At 44.4% G+C, this 25,697-nt stretch overlaps 1 protein-coding gene across 1 annotated transcript; it reads right to left on the bottom strand.

Annotated features, from left to right (window-relative positions):
• Window positions 1-1,953: 1,953 nt before the first annotated feature.
• Window positions 1,954-25,314, bottom strand: LOC141784244 (uncharacterized). The gene is made up of 17 exons (XM_074662016.1): window positions 24,866-25,314; window positions 16,412-16,448; window positions 13,497-13,537; window positions 12,910-12,979; window positions 11,180-11,315; window positions 10,925-11,087; window positions 9,686-10,846; window positions 8,788-8,859; window positions 6,051-6,291; window positions 5,703-5,970; window positions 5,383-5,583; window positions 5,245-5,303; window positions 4,931-5,166; window positions 4,419-4,450; window positions 4,123-4,297; window positions 3,877-3,965; window positions 1,954-3,798 (listed from the first exon to the last, which is right to left on the bottom strand). The coding sequence occupies exons 1-17, from the start codon at window positions 24,954-24,956 to the stop codon at window positions 3,691-3,693; spliced, it is 3,180 nt and encodes a 1,059-aa protein (XP_074518117.1). The 5' UTR covers window positions 24,957-25,314; the 3' UTR covers window positions 1,954-3,690.
• Window positions 25,315-25,697: the final 383 nt, after the last annotated feature.

The raw sequence follows: 25,697 nt of genomic DNA, 5'->3' as shown, positions 1-25,697 counted from the left end.
TCACTTCCTTAGTTGCTGATTGGACTGTAGACAGCGCACCATACTTGGAAAGACGTTGTTTATAGCTAGCTTGACACTTGATTAGGGTCAGATAAGAAAAGCATCATCGTAAAGTCTTCGATGTAGTTACCGTGGTAACATCAGAGTATCATTAGCATATCAAGTCATCCCACCAGGTCCAGTTCTTCACATTCACCTCGCCGTCCAAACGAAAGCCAAACTCTTCACCCAGTGGCTCGACCTCTGACCTTCTATGCCTGCTCTGAACCCAGTGGTCTTAATTCTTTTCTCTTTGCTTTAAACCAAACCGAAAGGAGCCTTCTGTTAGCGTGACGTTAGCGCAGCGGCCACACCTGGGTCAACCAACCACTGAGATCTCCATCCTTAATTAGTATTATTAATTTCATTATTATAATTTCTTTTTTTTTTTTTTTTAACCTTTTTTTGTGTTAGTGGTGATTTTTTTGGATATTTTTCTGTTTATGAAGCACTTTCTGAAACAGAGGAAAGAGGATTACGACAACAGGTTAAAAAAATAAAAAATAAACAAGGTCCAAATTTTTTTGTCACTACTATTCTGACTTTTTTTTTTTTTTTATTTTATTTTTAGTGGCGCTAATAATCTTCCCTATGTTTGGACCAACTCGTAACATTAATTTTTAATACATGGCGAAGCTTTTTTTTTTTTTTTTTTTTTTTTTATTCTGACATTTTTAGTCAGTGTTGCGTAAATGTTTTTGGGACCACAAATCGAGGTATTCACTGCAAAAAAATAGAAATCTTATCAAGTGTTTTTGTCTTATTTTCAGTAGAAAATGTCTTTTTAGACTTAAAACTAGCCACAAAAATGTATTGTCTCAAGTTATTTGAAGACAAAATAAGTTTGAAGCAAGTAAAAAAAAAATCTGCCAATGGAAGAAGGAAAAATTACAAGAAAAGTTGCTTTTGTTCCATTGGCAGATTTTTTTTTTCTTTTTGAGCAATTCAGACCTCATTTTTGTCGTTAAATAACTTGAAACAAGACATTTTTTCTGGATAAGTCAGGTGAATTTGGCTAGTTTAAGTCTAAAAAATCATTTTCTACTGAAAATAAGAGAAAAACACTTGATAGGATTTCATTTTTTTTGCAGTGTTTTTATACCTTTCCTTATACCTCTATTCTAAAAGTCATGTTGTTTAATTAGGTGACTGATTGATCTTTTCCCTAATTTAATTCTGATTTTGTCTTGATTTTTTTATGGAAGCCCTGTTAAAAAAACTCAAAATAATTTAAAAAAAATATCAAAATTGTGAGATACAAAGTCGTAATTTCAAGATAGTAGTTATGCCTTTTTATATCACAGTTTTGATTATTTGTTTCACAATTATGACTTTTTTATTTAATTTTAGTTACTGGCAGATTTGGGCTTCCGTACCTTTTTACTTCCCAACTTATCGTATTGTATTTTAAAGACAATCCAGCTCCTCAGTGACGTGACCCAGTGTGTGGACGCTGGTTTGAGGCCCTTTGTGTGTTTATCCGATGCAGTGTCAGTGTGTGTGTGTGTGTGTGTGTGTGTGTGTGTGTGTGTGTGTGTGTGTGTGTGTGTCATCATTTCACATCATGCCTCATTTTAGACTTCTTTAAATCCGTGCAGTAGTAAAATAAGAAATTTAGAAACAACCTGGGCTGTTTTTCCTGAAACGTGGCCCGGTGTTGACGTGGAGGGAGGTTTGGGAACAAACAGTGTTTTGGAAACATGTTGTAGACATGTTTTAACGATGACGTGTAATGTGACGTGTGTTAAAATGAAACGTATGTTTGTCAGGATCAGGAAACGTGAAACTCTGAGAAAAATCAACTGTGAAAATAAAAACGGACGCAGTGGCGTCACGTTAAACCTGCTGTGTGATTTTTTTCTGTTTTCTTTGGCACAAAAAACGAGTGATCAGTGTTTTCAGAAACAGCTTAAAGTTTATTAAAAAGTGGGAATGTCTGGTTAAATATAAAATCTCTCTTAAAAGCATTTCCTGTTTCTCCTTCAAACACAGATTAGTGTTAGAGTCAGTTCAGTCGTGTAGTGTGAGATGCTGTTTAAAGATGACTTACAAAATAAAAACTCATGAAATAACTTTTAAAATCTACAGATGAAATGTTTTTAACCTTAAAAGTGAATCGTGGTGAAAAATACTGTTTGACCTCAGAAAACATGAACATGAGAGTGAAACAGCTTCTTTGTTTTTGTTGTGAGAAGTTTCAGTTTCACTTTGAGCCGAGCTCCGAGAAACGACTCCAAAAATCCTCCTGATGTTCCCCGCGCAAAAATGACTCGATGCTCTTTAGATTTATAGGAATGTAAAACATTTCTAAACAAACTCTTTCTCAATGAATTTTTATCAACAAAAGTGTGAAACAGAAATAAACTCGCATAAAAAAAAGCTACAGGTGCCCACAGTGTTCAAAAAGCATCGTGACAGATTCCTACGTCCTAGTTTCCTTTCCAAAGTGAGCGTTCTTTAAACGTCGGTGAAAATATGTTTATCAAAAAAAAAAAAAACTTAATGTCAGCTTCTCGTTCACACCTGGTGAAAGCTCCACAGCTGAAAACCTCCATGTTTCCCCCTCCTAGCGAATGAAAACACACCGTCACATGTGGGAACCAGTTTAGTTTAGCTTAGCTAGCGGTTAGCCTTCAAACGGACGGCCTGGTTCCTTCTCTGTCCATTGTCCTGTTCTCTCCAAGCAAAGGCACAAAAAGCCCAAGAATAAAACTAAAATAAAAAACAAAAAAAACTGGGTGTAATACAGTACTCCCACCAGAGGGTGGCAGTAGTGCATCCAAAACTGTTTTCTAACGGTGTTGAACAGCAAAGGAAGAAGAATAAAGAGATAGCTGCAGGTTTGTGGAAAACAAGCATAGACCCAAAGACGGGGCTGATCATGTCTTTCTGTGACCAGCAGGGGGCGTCCATCAGTCGTATTTTCACTTGAAATGTTCGCACAAGATGCTAACACTGCTGTAAGCTAACAAAATGAGCTGTGGGCTAACTCAGAGCATTGTAGAGGTTTTGCTTCCTGTGGCAGCATCTATTTTAACGGTTCTACGGTCACTGAGACGAGCAGAGCAGCGTTCGTTTCCGTCTCGTAGTGGACCGCGCTCCTCACGGTTAACAGCCAATCAGAAACGACCTGACACGTCTCAGTGATCTCAGCTCGTCTGTTTCAGTTTTCAGTCAAAGTGAGACATCTGTTCACATCCAAACAATCTCTGATTCACATCAGCTGATCCAGGTGTGGAGCACACTCTGAGCGCCCTCTGCTGGTGACCTGTGGTACGGATCCTGAAGTCCAAAGCTGGCTGTGTGAGGCGGGAAAAACAAAGAAACAGAAAAAAACAGCTTATGGTTCGAAACTTCCTAAAGGCTGCAGGAGCTCCAGAGCTCCAGCTCAGAGACCGCTCACAGGCGGGTCAGAACTAACCCAGACCGAGCCGGTCCAGGTCAAAGTGGTTCAGAGGAACAAAGAGGGTCTGAATCAGGACAGGATCAGTTTCTGTCACTCATCAGGCAGCAAAGAGTTCCTAAAAATACGTCTTTAAAAAGCTCCAGGAGGTTTTTTCACGGAGTCTCTGAAACACTGGACCCGTCCAGGTGTGCTCGTCCAGGTGTGCACGGCGCTCTCTTAAAGACACAGTCACGTGTCTGTCTCCGTCAGAGGAGGGAAATGTAGTTCTTAGGCACGATCCCTCGCTTCCCGCCTGCAACTCCCAGAATCCACTGCTCATCCACGGCCTCCACCTGAGTGATGATGTCACCGACCTGCAGGAGGGAAACGGAGGGAAACATGACTCACCTCTTCAACAGGAAGTCACATTTAACACACACACACACACACACCTTCACTGTGAGCTCATCCTCACTCTCTGCGGTGAAGTCAAACTTGGCCACGCCCCTTTGAGCTGACTGCTGGGCTGTGATTGGCTGAGCTGGAACAGAGAGGAGAAGTCAGTGAGAAAACTTTTTGAACATAATTATACTCTGAATGTGTGTGTGTGTGTGTGTGTGTGTGTGTGTGTGTGTGTGTGTGTGTGTGTATGTATGTGTGTGTGTGTGTGTGTGTGTGTGTGTGTGTGTGTGTGTTACCCTGGCAGCTCTGTGTGAAGGCAGCAGGGTAAAGCCCCTCCCTCCCCTCCACCCGTCCTCTCCTCCACTCAGCATCAACGTGCTCCATCACCTGGATCAGCGCCCCCTTGTGGAAGGACAGGTCCTCTGCAGTCTGACCGGGGAAGTCGAAGAGAGCCACAGCCCACTCTGAGACCTGAACACACACACACACACACACACACACACACACACACACACACACACACACACACACTGAAACACATGAAAACACACCAACACACACACATTTAACCAGCACATTAACACACACTCACCTCTGAGTGGGATTTCTCTGAGGTCACTTCCTCTGTAAAAACAAGAAAACAGCCGTTAATCTTTCCAAATATGTGGGAAAAGCTGCTTTTTTGAGAAACAGGAAGAAGATTTTTTAGATTCTAATTTGCTAATTTTTAAAACAAGTCTCAAATTTTTGTGGGGGGGGGAAAAGTGAATTTGTTTCTTAAAAAAAAACAATCTTGGGACAGGAAAGGAAAATTAGTATATATCGAAAAGGGAAGAAGAAGATAGAAAATGTTAAAGATTTCTGTTGTGGATTTGTCTGCTTTAAAGAAACAACATTTGGGGGAAAACACAAATCTTTGTGGGGACAAAAGGAAATTAACGGAAGAAAAGAATCAGATCTGTTGGAATAAAAAAGTGAAAAATTTTTCAGTAAAAGAGGAAAATGTGGGATCAGGAAAAAACAGATTTTCATGGATTTAGGAGCAGATTTGTGTAAAAGAAAAAAGTGAAAACCATAAAACAAACTCTGGGGATCGTTAAAAACCTTTTCTCTCCACAGTCGTCTCTTTCGCCGGCGTCTCTTTGGTCGTTTCCTCTCTCTGCGGCGGCTCGATGACCTCGGTGAAGCTCAGCGGGAAAATTCCAGTTCGCCCGTGGATCTGGCCCCGCCCCCATTCCTGTCCAATCAGCTCCAGGAGAGCGATGACATCACCCTGGGAGAAGGTGAGCTCGTCTTCCTCTTCTCCTTCGTAGTCGAACAAAGCGACGCAGCGAGGCCCGCTGTGACATCACAGAGAGGATAAAACATCAGGGTCATGTCGTCATTTCTTTAAACGTGGCGTTTGAGGCGTTTCTGACCTGACGGGGGGAGGGTGCGGCTGCTCTTTCTGCTCAGACGGCTCCACGGGGATGATGGACTGGAGGAGGAAGAAAGACTCGTCACGTGTCACAGACAGGAAGTGACGAGAGCGAGCTCTAAACAGGAGGTTTACACACCTGTGAGTCTGATTGGCCGAGCTCCTCCAGCGCAGGCTTTGATTGGCTGTCCTTATCTGGGAGAGGCTCTGGTTGGTCGTCCAGGTCCAGGAGACACTGTGATTGGCTGATGATCGGCGTGACGTCGCTCTGACTCCTCCCTCCTCCTGATGGAGGCTCAGGAGGCGCCGCGTCGTCCAGGACGATGAGGACTTCCTGTTTCTGAGGAGAAACACGTTAGTGCTCAGTGTGTGTGTGTGTGTGTGTGTGTGTGTGTGTGTGTGTGTGTGTGTGTGTGTGTGTGTGTGTGTGTGTGTGTGTGTGTGTGTGTGTGTGTGTACCATGTAGCTGTTGTAGAGCGGGTGTCCTGGTTTGGGGCGAGGAGGAAGGGGCGGTCCTCTCTTGGAGACCTTTTGAATCTGATTGGTCGATACGGAGGACTCAGGTGGGGACGAGGAGGATGATTGGCTGGGTGTAGAGACGGAGGAAGCGGGGCTATTTCTGGATGAGGGCGGAGCCAGCTGAGAGTTGACGGAGGGAGGAGGAGGTCGACCAGGGATGGATTTGATTGGTGGAGGACGGAGTGGGAGGAGCTTGACACCTGAAGGCCTGGGAACAGACAAGGACAGGTCATGTGACTTTTTTTTTTCATGGTGAGAGTTTTTACCAAAGATCCTCTCAGGTCTTACCTTGGGGGCAGAGGAGGGTCTGAGGAGCCGGGGCTCACAGTGAGGGGGGGACCCTCTGGTTTGGTCTGGGTCAGGGAGCCTTTCCTCAGAGCTGGACTCGGAGCTGTGGTCTGAGGTCTGGTGCTGGGAGCTGGTCCCTGAGGTTTTGGGGCGATGGCTGGTGCAGCTGTGGGTTTGGGTGGGGCTGGATCAGGAGGCGCTGGCGAGGCTCCGGTTGTGGGTTTTGGGGCCAGATTTGGAGCTGGAGGGGAAGAGGACACATGGGTCATTACTCATCTCACGTTTTCAAAACAAGGCTCCAGAAATCGACGTCTTCAGGAAGCTGACACGGCCAAACTGTTGGTGCAGAATCCCCAAACCTTCACTGTACGCAGCTGATCCCTCAGTCTGAGGCCAAAACCAACATTTTTAACATTTCAGGTTCACTGAGTGGGCGGTAACTCCCTGTCATTACTGAGTCAGCTGTCGCTCCATCAACCAAGGCAAAAACGCCTGAAAATACAAGTTTAAAGAGGGGTATCCTGCTGTCCTTTCTCTAAACATGGATCATCAAACCTCAGACTGAGCATGTGCAGGTTTTCAAACCTATTCATGTTCAGATGTTGAACAGCTGCCCAATCAGAATAAAGGGGGGGTGTGTCTTAAAGCGACAGCAGCTAAAACAAAATGTTTCAGGCTGAGAAAGAGTTTTCTGAAACACAGAGAGAAAAAACAGGGATTTATTTACGGCTGTAAATTATGTAAAGATACTATCAGGTCACCAGAGGGACAAAAAAAGACTTAAAAAAGCATAATACCCCCTCTTTAAACACAAACACAGGGAAAGCAACCAAAGTGGAAGTGAAGTGCAAGTAGAAGTAGAAGTGCAAAAAACGGCCCAGTTGTTGAAAGACTGGCTAAAGGGCTCTCTTGGAGACCCTCTGAAGGGCTAAAAAGCACATTAAAATGCCCTTTTAGAAACGAAAATGTGCTTTAGCGTCCTCTTAGGGGCCAAAATGTACGCTAATCTGCCCTCAAAAGAGTTAAACAATGCTAAAGTGCCCTAATGTTAGCCAGTGCACTCTTGGAGCACCAATGTGCCATCCTAATAGCTGAAACACCTGCTTAAGTGTTCTCTCAAGAGCTAAAACAAATGCTTAAGTGCTGTCCCCAAAGCTAAAACACCTGCTTAGTGCCCTATAGAGCTAATACACAGACTAAACTGCAGTCCCAAGGGCTAAAACACATGCTAAAGTGCTGTCGAAAGAGCTAAAAAACATGCTAAAGTGCCCTCTAGAGCTAAAACACATGCTACAGTACGGTTCTGTTAGCTAAAACACATGCTAAAGTGCTGTCCAGAAAGCTAAACCACACTTAAGTGCCTGATATGGCTAAAACACGCGCTAAAGTGCCATCCCAAGAGCTAAAACACATGCTAAAGTGCTGTCTAGAGAGCTAAAACACATGCTAAAGTGCTGTCTAGAGAGCTAAAACACATGCTAAAGTGCCATCCCAAGCGCTAAAACACATGCTACAGTGCACTCTAGAGTTAAAACACATGCTAAAGTGCTGTCTAGAGAGCTACAACACATGCTAAAGTGCTGTCTAGAGAGCATAAACACATGCTAAAGTGCTGTCTAGAGAGCTAAAACACATGCTAAAGTGCCCTCTAGAGCTAAAACACATGCTACAGTAAAGTTCTATTAGCTAAAACACGCGCTAAAGTGCTGTCTAGAGAGCTAAAACACATGCTAAAGTGCACTCTAGAGTTAAAACACATGCTAAAGTGCTGTCTAGAGAGCTAAAACACATGCTAAAGTGCACTCTAGAGAGCTAAAACACATGCTAAAGTGCCATCCCAAGAGCTAAAACACATGCTGATGTGCCCTATAGAGCAAAAACACATGGTAAAGTTCTCTTTATCAGATAAAACATGACAAACTTCCCCCTTAGGCGACAAAAATTGGGGCTAAAGTCCCTGGAAATGATGCAGAACTTAGTGCTCTCTTCAGTGGTGACAACACGCTGTAAAACACACTTCATGTCACAGTTTTGATTCCTGGAGGAATTTCGTGACCTCCCTCTGATGTAACAGAAGCAGGGCTGCTGACCTGATGACCTACTTGGATAGCGCCCTCTTGTTTTGGGTGAGTGGTGTGATGTGGGTAATACAGGTAAGAACAAAGTCAAGGTAAGCAGTGATGGTGGTGTCACAGTTTCTCCTTCAGCTCTTCTCTGACTCTGAGGATAAAAATGCTAAGCTAGCAGCGTAATGTGACTGACAGGTTGACACATCACATGGCTTGGATGAAACACACACACACACGAACACACACACACTCGTACAGTACACACACATCAAACTGAGGCAGCGTCAACAACAGTGAAGTCTTTTTTCTCCTCTCACACAATCGCAGCATTTTTCTTTCACAAGGTTCAGATTGAAGAAAGTAAGCCCTGCCCCCTTTCTGCATTAAACACACTTACAAACACTGCACAAACACACACACACACACAGTGCATGAAATAAATCTCTACTCATGTTTGCATATTTCTGCAGCATAATGAGCGAGCAGAGATTTGTGTCTCTGAGCTCTCAAACACTCCATTGTGTCAGAGCTGTGTTGAGCCAGTGTTCCTAAACACACACACACACACACACACACACACACACACACACACACACACACACACACACACACACACACACACATACACACACACACACACACACACACACACACACGGTCTCTCTTACCACTGGATCTCCGCAGTGAGGTCAGCGCGGCTGGTTTGGTGGGGATACCAGGACGGCTGCTCACCGTCCTTCCTGAGCGACGACAGAAAAACAGACGCTGAGTCAGAAACTGAACTTCAGGAAGAAACTTCAGCTCGTCTGGTTTCCTCTGACCTCCATCAGCGTGACGAGGTTGTTTGCTCTTTGTTTAGGATGAAACTGGGTCACACTGAGAGGTTTCAGGGTAAACACAGTGTTTGAAGTGTCAGCATCAACATTTCTCATTCATATCATCTTTCACACACACACACACACGGTGACGCGCTGACTCACACAGCAGGATTCTAACTTCTAACTTCTGCGTCAGAATTCTAGAATCTCATCTCCAGGCAGAATTCTAGAACTCCCCTTTTTAAATCTCAATGTTCTAGAATTCTGTGTGTCAGGTCAAAGGTCCAAGAGTTTACCTTTTTTCACCAAATTTGTCCTAAAACTGTTAACAACAAAATCACCAATTTTCAGCAGTGAGTCCTCTCTCAAGGACGAGTGATAACATTTGGTTTTCTGTTTTCACTTTTATAATCTTCAGTTAAATGTTGAAATGAAATGACTCGTACATTAATAAACCTGTCAGACAAAAGACGTCATTTTTACCGTGGAAGGCGACTAAGGAACCAGCGAAAACACGATCTAAGCGTGAGCCCGGGAGTTTCTGGCGTGTCAGTTTAAAAGTTGAAGACAAATATAAAACTTTATTGACTTACTAAAACTTTACATTCTTTCTAAAACTGTTGTTTACTTGTTTTTTTGACCCTGGAGCTGAAACTCCTCTGATCAGAGGTGTAAATCAAACCCAGCGTGTGTTGTAGTTGGGTCTTCCAGCCTGCAGGGGTCAGTGTCTACGCCCGTAATGACTCACCGGATTGGTTGGTAACCTCCTGCGTCTCCTCACTTCCTGTCTCCGTCACTCCTCCACTGCAGGGTCTGGGGGGCAGACTCGGAGTGGTGTGCCCGGCCGTGGGTCCCTTGTCCTGGCTCAGTGCACCGAGGCTGGCCCTGGGAGCCACTGGGGGTCTGGGAGGGGGTTTGGCCTGTTGGTCTGAGGGGGTGAGTTTGGGGGGAGGGGGTCTCGGAGCAGGGACAGGGGTTCCAGACTCTGCTACAGCCTGGGGTTTGGGGGTGATTAGAGGTTTTTCAGTGTTTTTGGGGGGCTGGGGGACCAAAGCTGGACCAGGTTCAGCAGTTTTAGGTTCGGGATCTTTTGAGGGGGTCTCAGTTGTTTTCGATGACTCGGAGCTACATGAGTCTGGGACAGGGTCCTCCCAGAACACTTTGGTGGAAGGTTTGGGGGCTTGTGAGAAGGTTTTGGGTTTGGGGGCGACAGTTGGGGGGGCAGACTTGGTGGGTTGCAGACGAGGGCGGGGTCGAGGTTCAGGTTTCTTGGCGGTACAGTCTTTGTCGGCGTCCCCACAGCTCCCCTCAGCGACCTGCTGCTGCTGCTGCTCGAAGGCCTGGATCCTCGCCTTCAGCGTCGCCATGTCCTCCTCTTCCTCCTCTCCCTCCTCGCTCTCTGATTGGCTGTTCCCGCTGCTGCTGCTGCGGCGGCGCTCGGGGAAGCCCCAGTCGTCGGCGCTGAAGGCCTCGAGCAGCTCCTGGAGGTACTTCCCCTGACTCACCTCCTGCTTGGCGCCCGAGCGAGCAGCTAGCGTGGCTAACCCGTCCTCGCGCAGCTTCACCAGCGTCTGGACTTTCACCTCGTTGCTGATTGGAGGAGCACTGAGCCGGGTGCGTGGGCGGGGCCTGGGGCGCTCAGAGGAAGGAGCGGGAGGAACCGCCACGTCAAGAGCAGCAAAGGAGTGATCCCATTGGTCGATCTGGGCGCTGGAGTTTGAGGTCAAAGGTGAGCAGAGCTCGGGGAGGAGGTCGCAGCACTGAGTGGACGCGACGGCGATCGCTGTCTGGTTCGGACGCTCGAGGGAGGCGCACGTGGATTGGCTGCCTGTGGAGGTGATGTCATCGGCGTTGGGTGGTTTTGAAGCGTAGGGGAGGCGCGGCCGGGGAGGTCTCACCGGTCTCCTCGCTGCACAAACACATTTATGACATCATCAACAAACAGAACGAGCTTCAGAGTGAAGACTCACAAAGACCGGAGTCTGACCCTGCAGGTCCTGGTGATCGGGGACGGATCCAGGGTCAGTCTGCGTGGCAATGGTTGTTGAAGAAACTGGACGGGATAAGGAGGAGGTGCTGGAGGAGGGTGAAGGAAGGAGAACCTGCTCCTGCGTCTTCTCCCTGATCACCTCCTCGTAGGACGGAGGAGGCTGAGGAGCAGAAGGAGCAGAGACGCAGGAGGTGAAACGTTGATTTCCTGCTGCTTTGGCGAATAAAATGGCGTCTACCTAAAGACTCTCACCTGTAGGGCTGGAGGGATGGTGGGTCCCCAGATCTGTGCAGCAGGAGGAGGAGGAGGCGGGAATCCTCCTGACGCTCCGGGGAACCAGGATGTAGAGGCCAGCGGCTCCGCTGACAGGATGGTGATCTCTGGTCGCCTGGCAACAGGGCGGGACAACAGGAAGTCAGTGACAGAGGAACACATGTACGGACACACACGGGGCATGTTTTCAAAACAGCTGGAGAGGATTTTCCACTTTTAAAGAAAAAACACGACAGATGAAAGTTTCCACAGGGAGAGCTGTACAGAAAGTGAGCAGCCTTTTCCTTGATCTGATCTCAAACCTTTTTCAACCAGTTTCCTGCTCCATACACCATCATCTCCTCTCAGTGAAACACACAACTTCAGCTGTTGATTTTAATTATTCAAACTACACAAGTATGTCCACACTGTAAACAAATAACAGCAAAATTCCTGTTGTGTTTCCTGCTGCACAGATGTTGTACAGGGGGTACAGGCGTCCTGTGCTTCACATGGCATATAGCCGCTGTCTTTGCTCCACATGGCATGTACCACTCCACTTGACATATCAGCTGTCTGTGCGCCACATTGAATGTATCCACTATCTGTGCTTTATGTGGCATGTACTGGCTGTCTAAGCTGTAAGTGTCATGTACCAGCTGTCTTTGCTGTACATGGCACATACTGGCTATCTGTGAAACATTTGGCTTATACCAGCTGTCTTTGCTCCACATGGCATGTACCACTCCACGTGACATATCAACCGTCTGTGTACATCATGGCATGTATCCGCTATCTGTGTTCCACGTGGCATGTACAGGCTGTCTGCACTGTACATGTTATTTACCGGCTGTCTAAGCTCTTAGTGGCACGTATTAGCTGTCTTTGCTCCACATGACATATCAGCTGTCTGTTTGCCACATGGCATGTTTCTGCTATCTGTGTTTCACGTGGCATGTACGGGCTGTCTGTGCTCAACATGGCATATACTGGCTGTCTAAGCTGTAAGTGGCATGTACCAGCTGTCTTTGCTCCAATTGGCACATACCGGATATCTGTAATACATATGGCTTATACCAGCTGTCTGTGCTCCACGTGGCATGTACCACTCCACGTGACATATCAGCTGTCTGTGTGCCACATTGCACCTACTGGCCATCTGTGCTCCACATGGCATGTATTAGCTGTCTGTGCTTGACGTGGCATATACCAGCTATCTTTGCTCAATGTGGCATGTACTGGCTGTCTGTGCTCCACATGGCATGGACCATGTATCCAATAGTTTACAGCGTGTTTAATGTTTTTGGATGTGTTGATGGGCTTTGCTTGGTTGTTCAAATTTAAAATGAAGCGTAATGAAGTTTTATTCTTTCTCACTGTAAACTCCCACTCTCAGGATAATATTTTAATTAGAGCACAGACAGCTCCAGAGTCTAACATCTCAACGTGCAGCACGGTGTCATATCCACTGGGTTCCCTCCTCATTCACAGTTACAAAACACCATCACAACAAAAATTACTTTGCTGTAAATTAACAGAACACTTCAGTGTGCTGACACAAAAACTGGAATGTTTCCACTAAAAATCCTTTGATGACGTTGATTTACAGTAAACAAACCTGGTCCCTGTTCGTCTGTTGACTGAAAATGTGTCCTTTATTATCCCTGACTCCACACGTTTTGTCAAACGCAGCACAAACACTGAAGTGTGTAAACTCAGCAGGGTCTTACCTCCGCTCCCTGTCCCTGTCCCGCTCTCTGTCTCTGGACGACTCGGACAGAGACGTGGACCTGTTGGAGGCTGAGACAGAGAGCAGAGTTTAACAGAAATACCAGATGAAACACATCTGTTAGTAAAAAAGGAGTGTTTTCAGTCCCTCCAGCGTCGGTAATCACAAAGGCATGCAGGAAAAACGAGCTTTGAGTTCAACTCAGCTTCAGTGAAAACAAAAACAGAATCCTGACGTTAATCAGACGGTTGTTACGTTTGATATCGTTGGGAAATTGCAAACTACAAACTACAGAAAAAAATATAATCTTCAAAGTTTTACAGGAGCAGAAGAGGAAGTGGTTAAAGCGTGTGGTGAGCAGGGACAGTCCAGTGTTGGGAGTTGGATTTTATTGCTCCAAAACGAGGTCAAAACGCAGATTTTCCGGCTTAAACAGACGCTTTTTCCAGGCCACGCTTCAAACGAACCTCAGACTTCACTAAAGCTCTGTTTAAGAAATCCCCACGTCTCTTTGTTTGTGTTTAGCCCATCATAACCAGATTATTCAGACACACACTTGAAATGAGGAGGTCAAAGGTGGTCACTCACTTCTCTTGATGGCTGCTCTGATGGACGACAGAGGCCCCTGACTGCAGAGAGAGAAAACGTAGGGATAAGAGGAGAAGGGAAAACATGAGTCACATTATTTCACCTCTGCTGGCTGCTCCTCGCCTTCTTCAGGCTCCTGTAAAGCTCTCAGACTGAGCTCAGTTTTCCCTTAAAGCTGCTGGACTGTAGGCTAAAACCTCCACGAGACTCATTTAACAGTGAGGAAAATATTAATTTACTAATTCAGTTTCAAAAACAACAAAAGTGAACATGGGAGTTAAATGAACTTCATCACAGATATCTTTATACGCAGATGACTCAGCGCTATATGTCGTAGAGATCACTCAATTAACCCCAACACATGATATCAACAACTTCCTGTGGATTACTTCAGCTTATCACAGGTCAAACAATCTTATTCGCTCAAGTTTTTTGCGTCCTCTTTCACCACGCAACAACAGGATCTAGAAACTCCTCCTTTATCAAGTAAACAACCTCAGCATTTTTTATTTTGATTATGGGAATTACGGATCTTTTTAGTGACCAGATCTTTTGGCTTAGCTCAAGAAGATCTGACTCTTTTGGCACCCTAACCGATCTTCGTGATATCTTACATCTTAACGATGGGAACTACGGTTCTTTTTAGAGATCACATCTTTTGGGTCAGCTCAAAATGATCAGACTCTTTCAGCTCCCAAATGGCTCTCCGTGATATCATACATCTTCATGATAGAAATTTAGGCTCTTTTTAATTTAGGCTCTTTTAATGATCAGTTCTTTTAGTTTGGCTCAGAAAGAGACAACTCTTTTAGCTCCCAAACGTCTCTCAATGATACTTCAGATCTTAATGATGGGAAATTCAGTTCTTTTTAGTGATCGGATCTTTTGGCTCAGATCAAGAAGAGTCGACTCTTTCAGCTCCGAAACAGCTCACCATGATATTTTTCATCTTAATGATGGTAACTGTCACTCTTTTTAGTGATCATATCTTTTGGTTTAGCTTAGAAGGCGACAACTCTTTTGGCTCCAAAATGGCTCACCCAGATATTTCACATTTCAAACGGCTCTCCATGATAATTCACGTCTTAATGATGGGAAATGTAGTTCTTTTTAGAGATCGGATCATTTGGCTCAGCTCAAGAAGAGTCGACTCTTTCAGCTCTGAAACAGCTCAACATGATATGTCACATCTTAATGATGGGAGTTCAGGTTCTTTTTAGTGATCGGATTTTTTGGCTTAGCTTAGAAGGAGATAACTCTTTTGGATCTGAAATGGCTCACCATGAAATTTCACATCTTTTGGATGAGAATTTAGGATCTTTTAGTGATTGGACCTTTTAGCTCAGCTCAGAAAGAGATGACTCTTTCGGCTCCCAAACGGCTCTTCACGATATCTTCCAAAAGATGAGCTAGCTTACAAAAATGACACTAAAGAAGATGAGATTTAAAGGAAAATAACATTTTCAATCTTAAACTTAAACAGTTATGCTGATAGTCAATGATTAACTGTTAACCTATGTGTTGATATGTATTTCACAGAGGATTTCCAGGGCACACATGAAATGACAAAAACATTTCTAGTCTCTAAACCAAGTCGATTTCTTGCTGCTGTTGGAAAAGTTTGGACACGCAAACAGGATCTGAGTCATTGATCGCCAAATTTCTGCTTCTTTTTACACTCACATGTCAAGTTTAAGGACAAAACAGTCTCAAGTTGATCTCTGCCCAAAGGAAGTACACACTTTGTTACAGTTACTCGTTCTTTGGTTTGACTGACGCCACTGAGGGTCCTCAGAGAAAAGCATTTACAGGTAAAACTTTTTGTCAAATTTCCAGAGAAAGGGAGAGACTTTCGGAAAAACCCCAAAGCAGGAAACTTCACCTGTCTGAACATCCTGTGGAAATCATTCAGAGGTATTTAACAGCTGCAGCATAACCAGAGACTGAGCCAAACAGAAGCAGCGACTGCCAGGCAGGTTAGGGATCAACAGAGCCAGACTCACCCAGACGACAGAAGGAGGTCAGACGTCTTTCAGGATCTCTTTCTCTCCCCGTCTTTTCTTCAAGTCTGTTTCCCTGACTCTCTTTGTCTCTAACTGACTCTCTTTGTGCCACAGAGCTGCTAACCATGAACACACACACATGACTCACCCCTGACACTGCCCCAAACACACACTCCAAACTTTGCTCTCAGTGGTGGAAAAACTTTTTCTACTTTTCCTGTTTATTCCAAAACGTTGGACCAGAGATACATTATAAACTCGACCCTCTTTCTGATGAAGTTTCATTGTCTTTAAACTGTTTCTCCTCTTGACCAGTGACACCATTCAGGAAGTGTGTGACTGCTGTAAGTGTAAGTATGAAGAAAGCTAAGCTACGCTCTCCTCTGAGCTAACTTCAGCCTCTAAAATGACATCACTGTGATCCTGGAGCTCCTTTTCTGCCCCGTCTGTTGTTTGTTTACGCGTTAAGGACTTTCCCAATCAGCTCTGTGTCTTCTACAATGAAACACACTCAAACCAGGACTCTGTTTTTCTCATAAACACACACACACACACACACACACTCTTTAAACCCTGTGACTTCCCCAGCTAGCTGCCATGCCAACCGGCCTAAAGCCCAAATACTTTCAGGAGTGTGTCAGACCCAGAGACCAAAGGGGAGGAAAGTAGATCCTGCAGAAAGTAGTCCCAAAGAGCAGGAATGTTCCTGACGCTCTCTCTGATTTCTTCTGAAGCTCCTCAAAGAGCTGAAAGTTTTATGAGTCACCTGAACATCAAACGAGCCTCTCTGGCTTTAACTTTCTCCCTTCATGTGGGTCGCATTACACGCACGAGTTCTCTGAGCAACAGAAACGGTCTTTGTTGGAGCGCCAGCTGAGACAAAGAGGAGGTAAGTGGAGCAGAGTGAGTTACCTGTGACGGTGCTCCGGCTTACGTCTGTCAGGACGACCTGGGAAGACAAAAACAGAAGAAACCATGAAAGTCTTAGAGCCTGAAAACAGCTCCGGACGAGCAGGGAGCGTCTGAGCAGCGTGTTTTTAGGCACTTCTGAGATCACATGAGATGATTTCAAAGCCATGTGACAACACAACCATCCGGCTTGAAAGTGGTTTAACAGTCACAACCAGAGCAGAGACTGTCAGAGCACCCAACATGAGTCTAACTTCAGTTCCACCCCCAGGTACAGGTGGTCCCAAGTTTTCTTCTGTTGTGTGGTGATGATTGGGGTCGATCAAGTTGAGTTTCTTCAACTCAGTGTTTCAGTTTCAGTTGGTTCTGCTAGCTAGGCTACCGTACAGTCGTACCCTGCAGGCGTGACCGGAGCAGAAAGTGTCTGAGCAATAACAGACTTCAATCAGTCTGTTTCTACATATTAATGACGAGCTGTTCAGTGGTGTTTGGTGGTTTAGAGATGATCTGGAGCCACGTAACTGCACAACAACCTGGCTTTAAAAGTGGTTCATCAAACTGAGCAGCCAACAGTTACCGTATTCTCCAGACTATGAGCCCCCCTAGAGTATAAAGGCCAAAACAGAGCAGTACCAGGAAATCGTGGGGGCAGTGTTGCTGTCACTACCCTTTACAAGGCTTTAGTGAAACAGGAAGAAGAAATAACAATGGCAGAACTTTTGCGATGTATTTATCAGCCTCACCGACCACTGCCTGCTACAATGCTGCCTCTGTTTTTGTCTTTTATGCAAATGGTACATCATTAATTCCACCTTTGCAGTTGTCATGTTTGTGAGTTTCGTTGTCATCAACTTTTGGCTCTGGGCTGACCCCCTCTGGTGGATGTATTGGTTAACTGCAATGACAACGCAAAGGACGTATGGAAGTATGTAGGCAGTGGCAGCAACAACGTTGGAGAAATGGGCCTATAGTCCCATTAGAAGAGGGAAAAACTACAAGTCCCACTGGACTATGAGTCACATTTATTTAGAATGACTTGTTTTGTTTCCAGTATTTCCAGAGAGAACTTTTCACATTAACTTTGATCAGTATTTGTACATTAGGAGGTTTAAATATTGTTCCGACAGCGCCTTGTGTCTGTGACCATAGTTAAGTTTCACTTTCTTTTCTCTCTGTGCTCCTCTCACTCATTCCCCTTTGTCTGAGTGTTGCCTGTTAGACCTCATCTGACTATAAGACACAGGACCAGCCTTACTATGAAAAAAGTGTGACTTATAGTCCAGAAAATATGGTAATTACGTGGTTTTTATTGTCCTGAGGTTGTTAAGACGAGTCGTCAGCACATCCTGATAAAGAATCAGTTCAACAGTCCAACAGACTTGGGTCTATCCCCAGGTCTTGGCTTAAGTTTTAGCTAATTAAATGTTTTTGTAGTTTTTGGCTAGTTAAGACAATTTGAAGCAATGAACTGTCACCACAGCCATCTAAGAGGGGTTTGGCAGTCTGAACCAGAACAGAAAACATCTGAGCAGCCAACGGACTGGACTAAACGCCAAGTTTTAGGCTTGAGTCAGACTTCGATTTGTAGTTTTGGTCGTCTATTATCATTTCTTTTGCAGTTTTTGGTCGTTCTGAGACAACCTGGCTGCTCTTTGATGCTCAGTTTGGTTTAAGAGAGGTTTACATCTTATCAGGCTGTTGCTCATGGATCAAACTGTGTATGATGAAGGAATCAAACCTTCAACCTAGACATAGATCAGCTTCTTGGAGCTTGTGGTGACCCTGTGTCAGAGATATTCGATTTGAAGACAACAGGAAGTCAGGTGAAAGTTTAGAGGACGCACAGAAACAGCTCCACCTACAGACGCTTCACTCCCCCTCCTCCACTGACTGACAGCTGTGGGGCTCAGCAGTGTAAACAGGAGGAGAAAGAGCGCACTAATGGAGGAGGGTAAGGACCTACGTGTCCTCACCTGACCTCCCCGTCCACAGGTCAAAGCTGAAGGAAACAGAAAGACAAACGGAAGCAGAAAGAAGTTTCTCTCTGAAGTAGCCCTGGGCTGTGAGTTTTCTGCATGTGTGAGCATTTTTTCCATTTCCTACCTCCTCTCCTCTGAAAACCAGCTCAGCTCTGCTCCTCAGAGCCTCCAGTGAAGCCAAACGTTGACTGTTGTGTTGAATAATCCACAAAGACCAAAGCTCCTCTGTCTTTTCCTCTGTGATACTTTAAAGACTCTCCCAAACCTCTGTGCTGTCTTCTTCTTTTCCTCTCCCCTCGACTCCCTGAAGCTATGACTGGACTCCCTGTCTGCTCTGGCCTGCTTCCTGATTGGCAGAGAGGATCCAGGAAGTGGGGCAGTGATTGGCTGTAGTGGTATTCTGCTGGAGTCATCAGGAGCTTTAACACTTCCAGATGTTCATGTTGCAGCAGGGAGGCCGAGCTCTGAGCTGGAGGTGCGTCTCAACACGCAAACGCCCAGCGCAGCAGATTTTTCCAGAGCCTGAGTCATCAGCTGGGTTTCTGGTTTATCTCAGAGGAGCCGGACCAACGGGACACTTAAAACCTCTAAGCTCATTGTTTTGGGTTTATAGCCTGCAAAGATGAACTGTTGAAGTTTCAGACGCTTTCAGGGGGAAAACATTAAGATTTGAGAGGTTGGTGGAGACCAAAACGGAGCAAAAATGATGATGAGTTAATGTGTATTGGTCTGTTGACAGACAGGAAATGGTAACGACAGCTATTATCGGAGTCAACAATAAGTTTAGGGATGGTTTTTGTTTTGTTTTGAGCTTAATAATACGCTAAGGTAGGACTTTTTTTTCAAGTCTTACCCACAGTAATTCATTAAAGAGGGGGTATTCAACTTTTTCTAGTCTCTATTTTGTCTCTTTGGTGCCCCCTTAGTAGGGATGGGTACTAAGTTCGGTACTTTAAAAGGTGCCGACTAAATTCTGTCAAAACTACAGAGTATCGAATTATGTAAATCAAAGGTACCATTTTTAGGTCCCTGAACGCATCATTGCGACTATGAGGGAGTGGAAGAGTAGGTGATTTTCCATGCTGGATATGAACACAGTATGATAAGGTTAAATAATGAAGAATAAATGTTAATATAAAAAGAATATACTAATATTTTCTACACAACGAACACAAAAAATTGCAAAAAATTGGTACCGATGAGTACCGGTACTGATTGCCAGATACGGTACATTGGTACCGTATTGTTTCAGATGTGAAGGTACCCATCCCTACCCCTAAGTAGCTTTAGATGTTTACATATTTTTCTCCCTGCTGTTTTAGAAAACCCTTGTTCCAGCCTTTGTCTCTATAAAGCCTGTTTCCACCAGGTGGTCTGGTACGGATCCGTCCAGTCTGGTACGGTACGGATCAGTCCAGTTTAGTCCGGTACGGATCAGTCCAGTTTAGTCCGGTACGGATCAGTCCAGTTTGGTACGGTACGGAACAGTCCAATCTGGTACGGTACGGATCAGGCCAGTTTGGTCCGGTACGGATCAGTCCAGTTTAGTCCGGTACGGATCAGTCCAGTTTGGTACGGTACGGAACAGTCCAATCTGGTACGGTACGGATCAGTCCAGTTTGGTACGGTACGGATCAGTAAACCCCGATCCTGTTTGTGTGTCCACAACCAACCGTGTCCTTCTTGGTAGGCGGCGTGTAAGCCAGATGCTGAAAGCCGTGTCAGCTGCATAATACCTTGACGCCACAGCAGCGCGACAGAGTGTACCCCGATAATAAATCCACCAAAGAAGAAAAACGTGACACAGTGAACAAAGATCAACAATGAAGACATCCAGCAATTTGTCTTCTTTATCGGCATTTGGCTCTTGTTACAAAGAACAATCAAGCTTTGTTTCAGAGACTGTGTGCCGCCAGGAGAAATACAGCAGCTGGGAGTGACAGGAAGTGACTATTCTTTCCACCAAAAAGTGTCCCCAAAAAGAGTCCCAAAAAGGGTCCCAAAAAGGGTCCCAATAAGAGTCCCCCAAAAGGGTCCCAAAAAAGGTCCCAAAAAGTGGCACGGTACGGGTCGGTAGTTTGGGGACCTGTCCTGTCTGGCCAGCCCTGAAGGGGGTGAAGCTAGGGGTGTCCTTGTTGGTTGAGGCCCTCTTCCTTCAACATGTCATTCTTATGAGATGATGAAATCATCTCAGCAAGTCTCGTGCAGATCCCACAAAAATTTCAAGCTAGCTTCACAGACAGATTTAAGAATTTCTTCCACATATGAACAGGAAGTGGTTTTAAAATCTGCACAGAATGGACACAAAGTGATGCTTCAGGCATGTCCTCCATGTTGGCCACATCAGGGGCCCTGGTGGAATGTGTTTAATTAAAGCCGGGCACTAATACGGGACTAATGTGGACTGTCACAATCACAGATGAGCCTCTGTGGAAAAGAGAAGTGGGTCAATTTGTGGCTCATTCTTCTGAAGTCGCCTGGAAAGCTTTGATTTCCTAACGAGCAATTAGTGGGTGATGTCAGCTCCCAGTGTTCCCCTCACACTCGGACTGGTCCAGGGCTTCTTTGGTTGGACTTGGAGGATGGGGAGTTGTGGTGATTTGATGAAGCTGCTTTCTTAACTGTAGAGAGGGGCTTGAAAACAAAGCATGTGGAAACAGCAAAGTGCAGATGCCAGAAAAATTAACCACAGATTGTCTCCAGATCCAGGGAGGTGGAGCTCTGCACGCAAACACACAAACACACAAACACATCTTCCTCCAGACCGAGCCCCCTGAGCTGGGCCGGAGGTGTGTCACCAGCAGTCTGGTTTCTACCCAAGAACTTTTACACAACTCACCAAAACACTCCCTCCATGTTGCAAGCTGTTTGTGCAGCTCCTCTCAGTGTTTTCTGAAGCTGCAAACATTTAGACGAGCAGCAGATTGTGGATGAGCTCAGCTCGTCACCATCACATGCTGGGGCTCCGTTACACAACGAGCAGCTGACCTGCGCTCTGAGACACACAAGCTCCCACATCCAAGTCTGCTTGCACAACTCCTGGGCTTTTTCCTACCTGGAGGAGCAAAGTTTAGAGACTGAACAGCACCAGCAGGTCCAGCTCGGTGTTTTTTGGTTTGGAAAGCAGGAAATAAAGCTGACATTAGCAGAAAGTAAGGCCTCGACACACCCAGCGTGTGTGCAGTTATATCCCATCAGATCTGAAGATGATCTGAAACACGTGTCGAATCAGAAATCCCAAATATGTCAAAGAAAGTCTTTTTGACCCATACAAAGATGGAGGACGCGTCTTCACCTCTACCTCTCGTATAAAAGTGAAACCAAACCTTCCTTGGGCGCTGATGTCTGAAGCATTTTAACTTGTGTCTGTTAAGCATCTGTTTCCATTAAGGAGGAAAAAGACCTATACTGCAGCCAGCCACTAGAGGGAGCTCTAGATGTTTCGACTTCACTCCTATTAGTCAAACCTAGAGTGAAAGTGGTGGACTGTTTGGTGAAAAGGACCAGTTTCCTCTGAGAGTTTGTGGTAGGGGTGGGGAAAAATTGTTTGATGTAGGTATCGGGAATTTTTTTTATACAATTTTTTACATTTTGATTTTTGGTTAAAAAAAATGTTCCAAATTTAAACCCTATATTCCAGTCTTTGTTTATGAGATGGTTTGGAGATTAGTTATCACTTTCTCCAGCAGGGGGTGAAACGATTTCTTCGACTATCTGGTAACATGATGTTACTAATCCTCAACTTAGTTTAACTATCTTCAATTATTTGTAAAAGTAGCTGTTTATATTAAGGGTTGGAACAAACAATGTTATACAATATCTATCAGGATTTTTTGTAAAAAAAAAATCTTTTTTTTCAGATTCTTCATTTCAGTTAGAGATGCATGATATGTTGGTATTAATATTGGTATCGTCTGATATTTACTCATTAGCTGCCGGCCATTTTTAAAGCATCTTGAACGATCTTTCAAGACCTTAATAATATTGTTTTCTCTGACTACGTAAACACCAAAACTAGCTAAGAAGAGCGGACAAGGAAAACAAATTTAAAAATAAAGAGAGATACTGAAAGTTCATTTTGTAAGATTTTCAGTATGATTAAAATTTGATCATCTCAGATTTTTTTTTTTTTTTTACCAATATTGATATCAGTAAATATCGGTTATCGGCCAGAACAGCAATAATAATATCGGATATCACTACTGGCAAAAAAATTTTATATCCATGCATCCCTAATTTTAGTTTTTGTTTATAAAATGGATTGGAAAAAATGTTACCAATTTTCTCCAGCAGAGGGCGAAATGTTTTTTGCAAAACTACAAACAGCGCTGTGTCTCACTTGCTAGGCGCCGCCCTGTTGGCTATGGCTGCCTTTTGCAGCAGCTCTCTCTTCTTTGTCCGTTTCTTGTATTTTTGGATCATTACTTTGTGTGTCTCATTTGTTGGTCATGGACACCAAACTGTTTTTATCTTCAGTGATATTTGTACTACTTTTTCTCCTGTGTTTGTCTGGAGATCCTACATGTAACAATGGCTGCATTGTTTACATGTGAACTCAGCTGTTAGCAGCCTGTAGCATGTCAATGCTAACTGGTGCTAGGCCAGATGTTTACCCACAAGGTGAGGAGAAGGAGGTGAGGACGACGTGTTGGTTCTCAGGTGTGAGCTAAGAAGTGACGACATGGACCTGTCCTTCCATCCATCGTTATTGGGAACGTAAGATCTATCTCCAATAAGATGGACGACTGAACAGACTGCTGAAGAAGCTCAGTCCTGGACCCTGTGGAGGTGGAGGCTGGCTGACTGGACAATGATGGACAAGCTGTCAGCATCTATTTTCTTATGGAGCTTTTTACACTTTCTATACACTTTCTTAATTTTGTTTTCTTGATTGCTGCTGTGACTTCAATTTTGTTGTACTTGTTACAATGACAATAAAGTTCTATTCTATTCTATTATAAGATACAGTCATTTTTCCCGCATTATTTAAAGTGCTTCATTAACAAAAAGGCTGTTTCCACAGAGAGCTCCAGCTCCAGCTCCTGGCTTTGTGTTTTTTAGTGTGTAAACAACAGTGATTTCAGTTGTTTCTTTGCTCACTAAATATCAGCCTCTTCTTGCCTCAGGTGTGCCAAAGCTCAACATTACAAACAACAAAACCAGCTAGTCATCGCTAACCCGGTATGCTAATTTTTAGATAGTGAGAAGGACTCCAACTGCCTTCGTCTTCCCTGTTCAGCTTTTACAGCCGTCATTTCAGAGCATTTCCCTGTTTGATCAGCTGCCCGCTGAAAACACCTGTCACTCAACTTCCCTGTTAACCAACTCTTTACTCCCATCACATCCTGAAGCACAAAGATCAAAGTTAATGACTCTGGAGTTAAAACCTGACTGTTGTTTTTGTTTCTGTGCTTCAGTTTCATTTCAGAAAGGTGTCACAATCACCTGAAAGTCACACCCAGTTTTAGCCACAGGGTTAACGTGACGACATCGTCTACTTCTCTTACTCGAAGACAGAGTCGTGTTAAATTATAGCTTGTGCAGCTGTAAAGGTGTGATACAGACACAGATTAAACTCGCTGCACTGAGTCCTGGCACAGGCCCGCACCACAACAATCAGCTGGGAATGTTTCTGTGAGCGTCTGCAGATTTACGCCTGCATGTGAAAACTTTGACCCAAATGGCGACATGCGTGTTGATCCAAGATTTATGGCTCTGGGTTCAAGCGGGCTACACCCAGACTCCTACAGTTAGTTTCGCCTCCATTTCTCACGTGTTATCAGATGTTCAAGCATTCTTCAGAGTGTGTGTGTGTGTGTGTGTGTGTGTGTGTGTGTGTGTGTGTGTAAAAGAGTTAAGATACAGACACATTCTGCAACACGACTTAGACTAACGAGGGAAACATACTGTTGACATGTAAAATATCACAAAAGAGAAACTTTGTTTTGCTAAATGTGCCAAAAATAAGTGAAAGTTTTCATGTTTGCATATTTTAAACGGTGTAACCTATAGTTTTCCTGCACTTTCGCTTTAAAAAGTGTAAAAATGATCAAGTAGATGGCAAAACAACTCCTCTATTTCATCCAAAAACATTTAACTGAACTAGCATAACATTTTGGGATGTATACGCAAACATCCTACTTTATTTTTTTACATCATACTTGACATATACTCTTATTTTTACCTTAAACTTTAATATTTTGCAGACTAAAATATTTAAGTTTATGACTTTTTACAAATACTCTTTATATGATGTTTTACTAAGAGTTGTGTAATAATCAAAAGTTGCAATATCTGATTAAACAGTGTTAATGCTATCTTGCTGGTGTCTATCATCAGATATTTGACGTTGCCGTGTCGTTGTGACCTGTTTTTGATGTGACAGCTCATTTTTCCGGTAGAAATCCTGATTATTAACCGATAACAGGTGGGTCTGGTTTGATAACGACCGGATTTTTCGGTGTTTTCGCGGTTTTACCTCCGGAGCTGTTGGGCTGTCGTCGAACCACTTGTTCCCGGGTGTCCCTCATCATGTTTTCCTCCTCTTCCTCAGACCGTGCCTCAGCCATGTCTCCTCTTATCCGTCTTTTTCTCCTTTTTCTCCTTTTTCTCTGTCTGTGTGGAGGAAATGGAGCTGGGTCAGGGCAGAGACAGCAGCAGCAGCAACATTATTCCACCTCCTGTTGCGTCGTCGATGGCATCCACCACAACAACACGGGACAACTTCACCCAAACACCGTCAACTTTATCGCCTGGGACAGGTTTCGCGGTTCAAAACGCTCCGGCTCGGTTCCTAACCGCATCCGGGAGGTGAGCAGCCCGGGAAACTGCGTGGATCCCCCCGCAGTTGGAGCTCAGTGTTTGGGTTGAAGAGTTTTCGCCACCGGTCGCGAGCTCCTGATACAGTGCAGCACGAGCTTCGGGCATGTGACGTCACCAACTGAAAAAAAAGGCATGGGAACGCGAGTTATAGTGATGGGAAGTCCGTCTCTTTTTTGGGATTTGATCATTTTGTTCAGCTGTCAGAATTATATTTTTTGGCTTTGTATACTTTTATTTTTTTTTACAACAATAGTTGACGATAGAATATGTCTGCATTCCAAAAGGTTTTTATTTATTTATTTTTCATGTATTAATGTGACAGGGACGATACATACCAAGTTGCCACAATGGGAAAATGTGAACATATATAAGACGTCTGGCTTCTGCTAATTTGCAGTCCTTGTCCCTGGTCAGGTATTACAGTACAATGAGTTATACAGAATACAGATACAATTTTACAAATCGAGTAACACAGTGAATACAGTCAA

The sequence above is a fragment of the Halichoeres trimaculatus genome, unplaced genomic scaffold (assembly GCF_033239565.1).
Source record: "Halichoeres trimaculatus isolate MK-OKI-2021-1 unplaced genomic scaffold, fHalTri1.1 fHalTri1_scaffold_22, whole genome shotgun sequence".
NCBI classification, from domain to species: Eukaryota; Metazoa; Chordata; class Actinopteri; order Labriformes; family Labridae; genus Halichoeres; species Halichoeres trimaculatus.
This window is presented reverse-complemented; position numbering and strand designations above follow the sequence as displayed.

Bases quoted from the DNA above. Each gene is read 5' to 3' on its own strand.
- LOC141784244 (XM_074662016.1), bottom strand. From the start codon at position 24,956: ATGGCTGAGGCACGGTCTGAGGAAGAGGAGGAAAACATGATGAGGGAC. The intron at 6,292-8,787 runs GTAAGAGAGACC...CTTCCCCTCCAG, and splicing joins CTCACTGCGGAGATCCAGTG to CTCCAAATCTGGCCCCAAAA. The intron at 4,451-4,930 runs GTTTTTAACGAT...TTGTTTTTACAG, and splicing joins GACGACTGTGGAGAGAAAAG to AGGAAGTGACCTCAGAGAAA.